A 13385-nucleotide genomic window follows, 5' to 3' on the forward strand; every position below is an offset into this window, starting at 1 on the left:
CCCCGCACTTCACACGTGTTAATTTCAACAGTGATGGAAACGGCCAGAACCTGGAAGTTGTGTGAGAGTCTCTCTTTCCCCAGGCTGATCCGGCGAGTGTTGGTTCTCCTCCAACATAGAACTTGAATCTATGACTATCTCATTTCTACCACCCTGTCCATGTTCAGTTACTTAACCTCTTCGTGATTCAGTTTCCTCACCTCTAAAATGGGATGTACATTCCCCATGGACAGTGAACGGGCCTCCATTGCCAGGGCAAGGAGGCAAAGAGGCCTGTCTGCTTCTTAAAATTATCATAACTGGAATCGTATATGTAAGAACAAACAGCACGGGTCTGGGTTATTGTTGTTGCTGACATAGCTTCCTAGTCTGTCTTGTTTGCACCTGTTTCCCCACTAAATATATTATTTATACAGCATCCAGAGATCCTAACAGCATCCAATCTTAAGAAAAATAAATGTGGGCGGCACCTGTGGCTCAGTGGGTGGGGCGCTGGCCCCATATACCCAGGGTGGTGGGTTTGCACCTGGGCCCAGCCAAACTGCAAGAAATTCCCTCTCTTGCAAAAAATAGCCAGTTGTTTTGGTGGGCACCTGTAGCCCCAGCTACTCGGGAGGCTGAGGCAAGAGAATTGCGTAAGCCCAGGAGTTGGAGATTGCTGTGAGCTGTGACACCATAGCACTCTACTGAGGGTGATAAAGTGAGATTCTGTCTCTAAAAAAAATGTTGGGCTGAGTATGATGGCTCACGCCAATAATCCTAGCACTCTGAAAGGCCAAAGTAGGTGGATTGTCTGAGCTTAGGAGTTCAAGACCAACCTGAGCAAAAGCAAGACCCTGTCTCTATCAAAAATAGAAAAACTAGCTGGACATTATAGCACATGTCTGTAGTCCCAGCTACTTGGGAGGCTGAGGCAAGAGGATCTCTTAAGCCCAGAAGTTTGAGGTTGCTGGGAGCTATGACGCCATGGTACTCTACCCAGGGCAATAGAGTGAGACTGTTTCAAATGATAATAATAATTCAGAAATAAAAGAAAAAAAAATGTCAGCTCTTGTCCTTGGCTTAAAACTCTGTACTGAATTCCCATTGCATTTAGAACAAAACCCAAATTCGTCCCGTGACTCACCGGGCTCTCTGTTCCCCCTGCTCTCTGTGCTTGGTAATTCTCTCTTTTCTGGTTCTTTATACAGATGGAGGGAGTTTCTCCCTTGAGACTTTGCAACAGCCATTCCCTCTCCTGCCATGTTCATCTCCTAGACTGCCTATGACCAGACGCAGCCCAATGCCACCACCTCAGAGAGGCTTTTCTTTTATTGGTTGATTGATACATAACAAGGGTACACATATTCAAGATACATGTGATATTTTGACACATTCATATAATGCATAAAGGTCAATTCAGGGTAACTGGGATATCTATCACAATTTTCTTCCACTAGGAACATTTGAATTATTCTTTCCTAGCTATTTTGAAATGTGCAATATATTATTGTTAACTACAGTCACCCTCTAATAGTGATGTACTGAGCACTAGGTCTTACTTCTAACTATGTATGTTTTTGTATCCATTAATCAGAGATCTTTCTTGATCATCCTAAACTTTATTTCACTCCTGGTTCTTATCCTAATACGTAAAAGTTTTCTTTATGACACTACTAGTCCAACAAGGCCTGCAGATGCATTTTGCTTCTCCACAGTCTTGTTTTTATTACTGTCATAATTTTATCTGCAAGCCTTAGTAAGGCATCTATTCCCCACTTCCACAGGGTCCACTACATTCCTCTGCCTAAGATGGGTCCTCGAGACAGTCACATGATCTGCCCAGCCCTAGAAGGCACCTGTGTTTCCCACCCTGCATGGGGTAGAAATATCGAACACACAGATATAAAAGTATGTTTGAAAGTATCAGGCATAAAAGGGTTCATCCAGAAGACTGAAAATAAGCTTACCTTAGCTTCTAAAGACTATCATCAAAACAAAAATACAGGCTCGGAACCCATAGCACAGTGGTTACGCCGCTGGCCACAGGCACTGAAGGTGGCGGGTTTGAACCCAGCCCGGGTCAGCTAAGGAACAATGATAACTGCAACAGCTGGGCATTGTTGTGGGTGCCTGTAGTCCCAGCTACTTGGGAGGCTTAGGCAAGAGAATTGCATAAGCCTAAGAGTTGGAGGTTGCTTTGAGCTGTGACACTACAGTACTCTACAGAGGGTGACACAGTAAGACTCTGTCTCAAATAAACAAACAAATCCCCACAAAATTTAAAAGTTCAAGAAAGAAAATGATAAACTCCCAACAATTCATGCATAGACTCTCCCCTGGGAAACAGCGTGCTATCTGAACCTTCTCTATTCCCAAAGTCAACAGCCTCTCTCTTCCTGTGTGTCTGTGTCGGAGATTCCGAGTTGGGACTACCCTCTGACACTTCTTAACAGGAGAGAAGCCAAGTTCATAGCTAATGAATAATACAGTAGCCAACTGTGCTGAGTACTGACAGTGATCCAGGCTGACTTGCAGCCCTGGGACTAACCTGCTTTGCCCACACGAATAGGGGCTGCTTATTCAAGATGGACGCCAGCCAGCTTGGCTTCTGTAAGAGATTGATGGTAAAGAATAATCTCTAAAGAGCCATCTCACTGTTGGGAACTAATGAGTTGTTAACATTTCAAAAATAACAAGAGATGGAGAGGCCAAGAGTTGAAGAAACTGAAACTCAGTGAGTGTCTTTTGTATATTACATGCTTTATATAACTAATTTTTCTCACTCAACCTTGATGACAACAAAACATAGTAAATACTTTGATTGCGCCCACTTTACAGATGTAAACATGAAAGGTCTAAGCTGTTAATGAATTGTCCAAGGTAAGGTGAAGTTTTGAGCCTATGCTAATCTTACTCCACAACCTGTTGTCCCATTACACAATGCCGCCCCTTATATTTTATACACATTGTGGAGAGAACTGAGTTTCAAAGATGGCCAGTGTAGGTGCACTGAGTTCTTAATGAGATAATTATCAATAAAATATGGACCCAGGTCCCATAGCCCAGTGGTTACAGCACCAGCCACGTGCACCAAATATGGCGGGTTTGAGCCTGGCCTGGACCTGCTAACCAACAATGACAACTGCAACAGGAAAATAGCTGGGCATTGTTGGGGGGCATCTGTAGTCCAGCTACTTGGGAGACTAAAGCAAAAGAATTGTTTATGCCCAAGAGTTCGAGGTTGCTGGGAGCTGTGATGCCATGGAACTCTACCCAGGGCAACAGAGTGAGACTGTCTCTAAAAATAAATAAATAAATAAATAAATAGAATAGCCACAGAAACACAGCTAGAATACAAAGATGCCTGATTTACAAATCATGGATGAAAACAATGAGAATTTTAATTTAGAGAAGAATATAGTCCTCAGATGATTTGAGAATTGTCACATAAAGAAGGGCTAAAGGTGGTAGTAATATTTATTGTCCCAAAGAGTAGATAGACAGGTGGGTAGGAGTTTGGGTAGGGTAGTCAATTTGCTTTCCAGATCAACTTGAAAGACTTATAAATAAGTAAACAAACAAGTGTGCATGTACACGAATATTAAGCTATCTTGTTAAAGTGTGTACTGTTGTGTTCTCAGGGTACGTACGAGTGCGAGGCATAGAGTGACTATTTTAAAAAAATACATGTGAAAGGAACAGAATTTTCTCCAACCAAGAAAAATACTTGAATCCCCGGTATTGAGCTTCTTGTGAATGGAGGTTTTTGTTTGTTTGTTAAGGATATAAAAGCAGAAGATTATTTTATATTAGAGAGAGGGTAAATAGTGGAGGGAAGAGATGAGAAAGAAAGAGCAGAGAGCAGGGAGGGAGAGAAGGGAAGATGGGAGGAAAGAGTGAGAAATGGAGTCAGGGAACAACATGGTGTCCCCAAAAAGAAAGGAGGTAAGGCTGATGAAGGAATGGGGTTTAAAGAGACTGCAGTTCTGAGCTTGAGCTCTTGTCTTTGGTGGAAGGTTATATGATAACAGAACAAACTTTTCACTCTCTAGCTGCCAGGAGCCACCCTAAACCTTTACCCTTGGTATTTTGTCCACAGTCTTACTGTAATTATCATGTACCAAGGGTTACATAGGTGTCAAGTGGTAGGGCTTGGATTTAAAACCCAGGATGGATAAATGGATGGGTGGGTGGATGAATGAATGGGTGAGTGGTTGGATGGATGGATGGATGACTGAGTGGGGAATTGATGGATAGTTGGGTGGATGGATGGATGGATAGGTGGGTCCATCTACCATCCATCCATCCATCCATCCATCTTTCCATCCATCCATCCAACCAACCATCCATCCAAACACCCACCCACCCATCCATCCACCCACCCACCCACTGACCCATTCACCCATCCATCTACACATAGGTGTTAAGTGGTAGGGCTTGGATTTAAAACCCAGGCTCTCATTAACTTTATGCTCCATGGCTTGGCTCCCTCAGATAATCAACACATCCTTTCCAGTAATGACAACCTACATCAGTGATTTTTAACTGGTGTGCCACAAGTGTGCAAAAATTTTTGAAGATAATTAATTAAATTATTTTTGAAATAAGTTCAAAGCCCAGTAAATATATTCTTTTCTTTTTTACTCTTTTTTTGGATCGACATAATTTAAGTGTGCCACAGAAGTTTAACCACAGGTTCAACCGTGTGGTGAGATAAAAAAAAAAGGCTGGAAAACAGTGTCCTATATACTCTATTTCTATTCTAATCTCTGAATCAAAGGTTAATGCCCTGAACACAGAAGATGTCCCTCCCAGACAAGTGCCAGTTTTCATGGAAGTTGTCTAAAGCTGTCCGCATCATGGCATGTGCTTGTTCAGACTAACTTACTGTTGGCAAAACAAAGAACAAACTGTTACATGTCACTTAATGCAGTTTAGAATTCAACCTTATCTCTTATTTTTCCACACTAGACTATTGTCTGTTGCTCCCTCTTTATAAAGTGCACCTCCTGGCTTTCAACCCACCCATGCATCCACCCACATATCCACCCACCCATCCATCCATCCATCCATCCATCCATCCACCCATCTACCCACCCATCCATCCACACATCTATCCATCCATCCATCCACCCAACCATCCATTCCTTTTACCCACCCACTCATCTATCCATCCATCCATCCAACCACCAATCCACTCACCCATTCATCCATCCACCCACCTATCCATCCATCCATCCACCCACCCATCCATCCACCCACTTACCTATCCACCCATCTATCCATCCACCTACCCACCCACCCATCTAGCCATTCACTCACCCACCCACTCATCCACCCACCCATCCATCCATCCACCCATCCATCTACCCACTTACCCATTCCTCCATCCACCCACCCATCCATCCACCCATCCATCCATCAACCCACTCACCCATCCATCCACCCATCCATCCATCCACCAACCCATCCATCCACCCACCCATCCATCCATCCATCTACCCACCCATCCATCCACCCACTCATCCATCCATCCATCCACCTCGCCCATCCACCCACCCACCCATTCATCCCCCAAGCACATATCAGGAATGTGGTTATTTTAGGCAATAATGCCCTTTCCTTACCATCTTATAGTCTCACAAAAAGGAACACATAAGTACACCTCTCTAATTTCTACCCAGCATGCAGAACACAGCTCAAGTTCTCTTATCTTCCAGGAACCTGCCCCTGAGTGTGCTGGACCCTCCTCATCTCCTTTGTCTTCACTCTTATAGCTCTATGGCCCATATCATGATTGGTGTGCAAGGAAGCCTCATGGTAGATGGTGATGGGTTCCGAAGTCCATGTGAAGGTATGGAATAGTGAACATTGCCCTTGTAAATCCCTTACAAGGAGGGTACCATGTTGGAGACTGACCGTTTTCTGCCAAAAAACCCATCCCAGCAAGTTTGTTTCCCAGGCTGTGAGATGGATTGCTATTTCTTTGATCAAAGTGCCATAGACAATGCCAGCTTAATTTAGAGCTAAGCTGTAGGAAAATGTGATCACCTTCTAATCATGCTGAGATGCTTACAAGTGTAAGAGGAATGACAGAGCCAAGACCGAGAACACGGCACAGGTGTGTCGTCCCTTCCAACTGTCACACTGGGGCCTGTGATCACTGAGTGAAGACTGTAAACCCCTGTCTGAGCCACCTAAATTATTTTCTCTCCTTCGAATGAATGCACATCAAAGAGGGCTCCACTGGCCTACCCCATGCTGTCATTTAACTTGCAAATGGACAACTAACCCAGGAATTCCTGGAACATATGAATGGTGCCCAGCACCCCACACTAACTCCCTTGTTGACCAAGATCATCCTGTCAATTCCTTGGTGTACAAGATCCTCCGTGCTGTGGCTCCTGTCTTTTGCTACAATCCCATTCCCATTCCTCCTACACTCTAACTCTACTGAACTATTTCTAGTTTCCACCAATTAGACGCTTTACTTCACACCTCCTGCCTCTGCGTAGAGTGCCTTATATGCACTGCAGCAATACTCATGTCAAATGTTTCCTCCGCAGGGACAGGTTGACTGGATCCATGCCCCTATTCTTCACTCCTTCCTGGATCCCTGCCCTTTGCCACATAAACTTTAGCTGCCCTCCTGCTCTGACTCTGGGCTTGGCCATGTGACTTGCTTTGCTGGTCAGATGTCAGCAAAGGAAACACAGCAAAGGCGTGAAAAGTGCTATTGGGCTTGTCTCACTGCTTGGGGCAACTTCTAGAAGAATGTTCCTGAGCAAGTTTGCTGGAGGAGGAGGTACAGACGGTGCCTCGTCAATGTGCCCTGGTCATCCCAGCCAAGCCAATCCTAGATCAGCCAACTGTAAGCTACTCCATATGAGTGAGCCACCCCTGACAGTCTCTGCTGCTAGAAAGCCAACCTAACTCTCAGCAAAGTTGCCTGGAGACCCCACAGTTGACAGCAAACGTACGTGCAAGCCCAGCTGACCCCAGGCCAGATCAGCTGGATCCCACAGACAAATGTTATTTGCTACGAAAGTTTTATGATGGTTTAGTGCATGGTATTACAGTAGTGATGGATAATTCATACATCTTTAAAGACTCCTCTGACCGTCTGGAGTAAATGCAACCACACCCTCATTGGAGCAAACTCTGAATCATGCATCTTCCACTATCACAAAACTTAACAAGGACACACTTTACTATTATAAACACTTGGTAATGAGTAATATGGGGCAGCACCTGTGGCTCAAAGGAGTAGGGCACCAGCCCCATATGCTCGAGGTGGTGGGTTCAAACCCAGCCCTGGCCAAAAAGTGCAAAAAAGGAAAAAAACACTTGGTAATGAGTACTATGATTATTTGTTTATTTTATTTTGTTGCAGTTTTTGGCCAGGACTGGGTTTGAACCCGCCATCTCCGGCATATGGGGCCGGCTCCCTACTCCTTTGAGCCACAGGCACCACCCTAATTATTTGTTTTTAAGTTTGGCACTCCTTCTCAGTCAAATCTTCCTGAGAACGGGGAACATCCTTGTGAGACAGGTAACGTATATAATCAAAATAGTCTGGGCACGTTTGGGCTGGAATCACGGCCCAGCAAGTGGCAAACTTCCTGTGTCCAGGAGCCTTGACCTGTAACACTAGACAGCAGTAGCAAGTGTGCATCCGTCTTGAGGCGACCACACGAGGGACTCTTTATTAAGTAGCCAGCTCCGTGCCCAATACATCAAAGGACTCTATAGATATTACTTGGTGGAGTGAGTTAATGAGCTGACACTTAACATGACACAATTCTTAGAATGAGGGCACCGCAATAGAATGTCCTTTATCCCATTACCAATTCCTAACAGCACACTAGCTGCCCAGAGCATTCTTTAGCTTCTAATTCCATTTATGACTATAGAAGCTGATGTTTCAATTTACCGAACCCAACTGTGTAATAATAAAAAAAAAAATACCTCAGAGGATCATCCTTGCAACTTAATGTCAGCACGGTCGTTAAATGCAGTTTATTTAATCTTTCATTTAAAACAAAAGTTGCAGCATGGTGCTTACAAGTCTGCTCTTGCAGCAGCGCTTCTGAGAAATGCAGCTGTGTGGCTTGTGCTAACTGCCTGCTCTTGGGCGGGCTAAGGGCCCTGGCTCATGGGCCATCCTCTTGCACAATTAAGGAACATGCACTTACCTCTCCAGGGACAGGTGGCCTTCTTCCACAGTCACTGCAAGAGCAAAAGGCAGAGTAAACAAGAGACACAGACGGCAGCCCTATTAACGCGACTGATGCTCGTGCCATGACCTAACCCCAGGGAGAAGTGTGGGGCTCAGCTCACCTGTGCAGTCCCAGCAGCGCTCTCCTGCACAGCCTCATGCTTTGAGCTTGGGGCTCTAGCCTTGTGGGGTTTAGCTCTTAATTCTCTTCTTTCTTTCTTCCTTTTGAAAATGTATTTGAAATAATCTCACTCTCTTGCCCAGGCTAGCATACTGTGGTGTCCTAGCCCACAGCAACCTCAAACTCTTGGGCTTACGAGTTCCTCTTGCCTCAGCCTCCCGAGTAGCTGGGACTACAGGCGTGTGCTCCGATGCTTGGCTAGTTTTTCTATCTTTTTAGTAGAGACGGGGTCTTGCTTTGCTCAGGCCAGTGTCAAACTCCTGAGCTCAAGCATGAATCTCTTGTTTCCATCAAAGGACACCACCCATAGAATATAGCTACTTGATGTTTCTTCAAAATAACCTTGAACATTTATTGAGCACTTACTGGTGTGCTGAGCACTGTCTAACACTGCCTGTGTTATTATTGGCCTCGCTTTACAGGCAAAGCAAAATGAAGCTGAGTGAGTGACATGCCCAAACTTAAATGGCCAATAATTCAGGGAGCAGGGTCTACAAAGCCATTTCATTAGAAAAGAATCAGGACTTTGCCCTATGCTGTTTGACAGACCTCCTTCCTTTTCAGAGTGATGATTTGAGGCCTTAATTAATATATATAGAGATCACACTTAGTCTTCTATCATAAGGAGGTAGCCATATTGCTAAGGTGTACTTTTAACGGCCTTGTCTTCCCATATAGAATGTTCTCTCAAGGCCAGGCTTAAGGTGACTTGCAGCAGTCATTCTCAGAGTCTGGTCCCTGGACCAACTGCATCAACAGCCCCTGGAACTTGTGAAAAGGCAAATTTCTGGCTCCATCCCAGACCCACGGAAGCAGAAACTTCTGAGGATGGGGCCCAGCAATCCGTGTTCTAACAAATCCTCTAGGTGACTCTGATGTGTGGTGAAGTTTGAGGACCACTGAGTTAGAATAATTTAGCCATGACATTGCCCACAGCAGATAAATGAACAATCACAGGCCGCTAGCTCTGTGGGTGCACCATCTGCTGGTGCTGATGGCCACAGCAAAACAAATGTTAGCCCAGGACCACGGTGCGTGAACATAAGCTGGGGTGTTTAAAATGTCAACGAGATCAGACTGTGGTGGGAGCAGGGAGGGGTGACGCATGTTCCTTTCAATGGCAGAGCTAACGCAGAAACGACATAGAAAAATGGCTTCCAGGGATGCTTCAGTCCCTGGAAGGACCAGGGGCTTCCGGGGAGAGGTGTCTTCAATGAATTACTTTAAGGCAGATCACAGAGGTCTGAGGGGAGCTCCAGGTCAAGTTCACGCTTGCTCCCTCCCTTCTCCCTTCCCCTTTCTGTACACTGTGTTGACAACACACAGGCTTTGCAGGAACACAAAGGCTCGCTGCACCCCTGCTCAGAGACTTTCCATTTTTTTCCTCTTGGACAGATTCCCAGCGACCCAGAGCAGTGCTCTCAGGGGAAGTGGGCTGGCCCTGGAGTGATAAGGGCCCAAGTGCACAGATCTGTCATTTCACGGGCAAGCTGCCACGGCCTCTGTGTGAGAAGGAGCAGTGATGGATGTCCATGGCCTTGGAAAAACAGTAGCCTGTCGTCACCTGGGAGGCGATGTGGACAGGGAGGAGACTGGGGTACAGGCTCTGGCCACATGGGGGGCCCTGGGCTTTTCCTTACCTTCCCGTCGGGTCTTGGGCATAGCGGCCAGCTGCCTCTGGAAGGCCTGGAGTCTCACGAGAGGGGGCTTTGCAGGCTTTGGGGGAGGAGGACCCAGGGACTTGACGGAAGGCAGTGGCTTCGTTTTGGGAAGGTAGTGATGCCGGACATCTGGCTGTTTCTCTAAGCACAGAGAGTAAAACAGTGTACATTATGATTACTGCCATTTCATAGCTTTTCGGGGGAAATGGACTGGTCTTCTTGCCTCGCTCCCTCCCACCCTCTTCTCTGTCCAGCAGCCGAGAGCCCTAAGCAATACACAAACATGACTAGTCACCAGGCTGCCACCCTGGTGACAGCGGGACATCGGTCACTCCCCTCTGCCATGTCTACCCCACCTGGCCACACCTGTGCTTCTAGGGTCCTTCCTGGTGACCCTGTAATGTCCTGCTTCCCCAACCTTAAGCTCAAACATTTCTCATTTATTTCATGGGCTTTTTGGTTCTCCAGATTTGACTTAGCCTTAAAAGGTGCTCATGGACCAAAGGTTTTGTTCATGCCCTTCTTGGTTTTGAAATGCTCTTCCCTGTCTTGGCAAACTTTAATTTATTCTTTTAAGGCTGTGCTGTAAAGGCACCTCCTCTGGAAAGTTTTATTTTATGTCTATCAGAAATCAAGGCCAGAATTAACCATTCCCTGTTCCTATCCCTGTAAGCACCTTGCTAATCTCTCTACCTGGGTGCTCTGTTGGAGACATTGGCTAATCTTCTCATTAAACATGGGTTCCCATGGACAGGGACTATGTCCTAGTGGCCTCCCAGCACCAAGCTCAGGGCCTACTTCAGAGGAGAAGGACTGTGACTATTCACTGGATGGATTCCTCAAGCACCAGTGATGTGCAAATAACAGGGGGCCAGAACGAGGAGCGAGCATTGACTTCTGATGTCCAAGGCTCGTAGCCTGGGACTGGCTTCAAGGCCAACTGTGTGGTGTCTGGGCACCTGTGAATTTTACGTGGAATTTTCTAGGAGAACTGTGATTTTATATATTTTATTCTTCTGCATTCATAAGTCCAACTGCAGCAGGAATTCCAATATTATGTATGAAAATCTTATCTGCCTCTTCTACTGAAAACAGCATAAAATCTTAAATAATCCAAGTGCCTTGAGGATGGGCGTGGAGTAACTATTGTAGATCAAGTAATCAACGAGGTCGACTCAGAGCAGGTGGCACATGAGCACAGCCTTGATGAAGTGATGTAGTGAAACCCCAAAGACCTGGGGGGAGGTTGTCCCAGGTGGACACCTGGGCTGGAAGTAGCATGGTCTAAGGAAAAGCAAGGGGGTGACGGAGGAGAGGGCAAATGGGCAAGAAGTAAATTGATTGGGGCAGAACAATGTGATCCTTCCTTAGAAGGAGGAAAATACAATACAAGAGGGGAAGAGTATGGGAGGAGGAGGACTGGTGGGGGGCTGATGAAGTGGTCCCGGGAGAGATGATGCTGGTGGTGTGGATAAGGGCAGAGGAGAGGCATTCAGAACATATTTTGGTGGTAGAACCAGGAGCTTGCTCAAGAATTCAATGCAAAGAATGAGGAGGGAAAAAGAGCATGACTCCTAGGTTTTTGGCCTGAGAAATCGTTGTGCTACTTCCTGAGACAGAAGATTAGCAATTGATTGAAAATTGCATTTGATGTATAAGACAGCAGACCAGCCTCTAAGAAGTTATATGTGTGTGTGTGTGTGTGTGTGTGTGTGTGACCCAAGTTCATGTGTATGTGTGTGTGTGTCCCAAGTACATCCAACTTGTAAGAAGTAGAGCTAGGATTCTAATGCATGTTTGGTCAAACTATCTCACAGTGTAATTCCGGGAGATGAAGCACTGTACTTAAACCTGAGGTTACCATGTAGCAGATAGTCACCCTAGAATATTCACACTGGAGTTGGGAGCAGCATTGCCCAGTTGGTGTATGCATGTATGACTGCCCCAAGTTAACAGACTCTAAATTAGAAAACCAGAATGACCGCGTGCCGGTTACTTTCTTACCTGGGGCCTGGCTGGCAAGCTCACGCTCGTAGATAGGCTGATAGAGACCTCCTGCCAGGCTTCTCTTGGGCCTGGGATTTTTCTGGCTCTGCCTGCCATGTGGAGAGAGTAGAAAAGAAGGATCTTCAGAGGCCGTGAGCGACTTTCTTTGGGCCAGCAGGTGCCTCTGGGAAGGAAGGGTCTGGGCTCCTTTTACTTCCTCCTTGCCCCTCGACTCCCGTGCAGTAAGTCCCAGGCCTTTGTGCCTCTCCACACGGGCGGTCTCACTTTCCCAAGTGGCCCAGAGAAGGGTCGATGGCATTGCACTTTTCTGAGATGAGACCTTCTCCCAGTTCTGGAGCTTCTCTCTGAAGCTACTGGCCACCGTTACTTTCTCTGCATCGGGTAACTCAGCGTTTGATTGAGTCACATCTAACAACGGAGGAGCCTTCTGTGAATCGAGGGCAGGACACTCGGCAGGGTTTCCCAGAGCTTCTGGGGAATTACAGCATTTCTGAATTCCACTCTTCTGGGGTGGAAGAGGCTGGGACTCGCCACTGGAACATGGTGGAGGCTGCCTGTGGCTGGATGCCAGCAGTTTCCTGTTAGCTGGAATCTGGGTTGACTGCGGGCTCCCCGTGTCACCTTTTTGAGAAACACCTGCTGGGAATTTGATAGGACCTGGAAGAGGTGGAGCATCCCGATTTTGAAATTTGGCTCGAAGTTCCTCAAAGTTTTTTACCCCTTTCTAAAACATAAAAGAAAACAATATTGTCTCATTATTCCAGGAAAAAAGCCAGCGTGATTAACTCACTTCACTGCTAATGTCACACGATTATTAATACTCAAGCTACTGGGTAACATTAAGCAGTAACGCTATTGTCTACGTGAGATGGCATGAAAATGATTATGTTCTCTTTAAAACACTTCAGGTGTGTTTAATTTTTTCATAGCCTATAAAAAGCAGATAATACTTTTAGATAATACTACTAACAACTGTGGAAAAACCCCTTGATCCAGATTTTTGACGGCTCCCCATTTGATAAAAGTAAGTTCTGAGCTGCATCATGCAGCATTCAAGCTTTTGTACTGTGGTCCCGACCAGTTCCAAAGCTGGTGGAGTTATGATCTTCAGACATAGCCCAGCACAATTACCCACAACCCAAACAGGACTGTTTAGGACTGTCTAGAAATCTTGTAACCCCCGCCACCTCCGCTTTGCTTTGTGTTCCCACATCACAAAATGCATCCCATCTACTTGTGCACTGCTTTCTTGCTGGTCAATGCCCACCTCTCCATCAAAATTTCCCCTGCAATGACAGGCGTGGCGAACTTCTCCCCAGACTCCTCGGTGCTTGCA

The 13385-nt window shown here is 46.0% G+C and overlaps 1 protein-coding gene across 1 annotated transcript in view; it reads right to left on the reverse strand.

Annotated features, from left to right (window-relative positions):
* The window catches only part of FYB2 (FYN binding protein 2), a 57295-nt gene extending 44513 nt beyond the window's left edge, over nucleotides 1-12782 (reverse strand). Inside the window, 3 exon segments of the mRNA XM_023515098.1 lie at nucleotides 8178-8211; nucleotides 10022-10183; nucleotides 12047-12782. Coding sequence (XP_023370866.1) covers nucleotides 8178-8211; nucleotides 10022-10183; nucleotides 12047-12782 — 932 coding nt within the window.
* Between the last annotated feature and the right edge of the window lie 603 nt (nucleotides 12783-13385).

Source organism: Otolemur garnettii, unplaced genomic scaffold, assembly GCF_000181295.1.
Source record: "Otolemur garnettii isolate 467f Iridium unplaced genomic scaffold, OtoGar3 scaffold00066, whole genome shotgun sequence".
Lineage (NCBI taxonomy): Eukaryota > Metazoa > Chordata > Mammalia > Primates > Galagidae > Otolemur > Otolemur garnettii.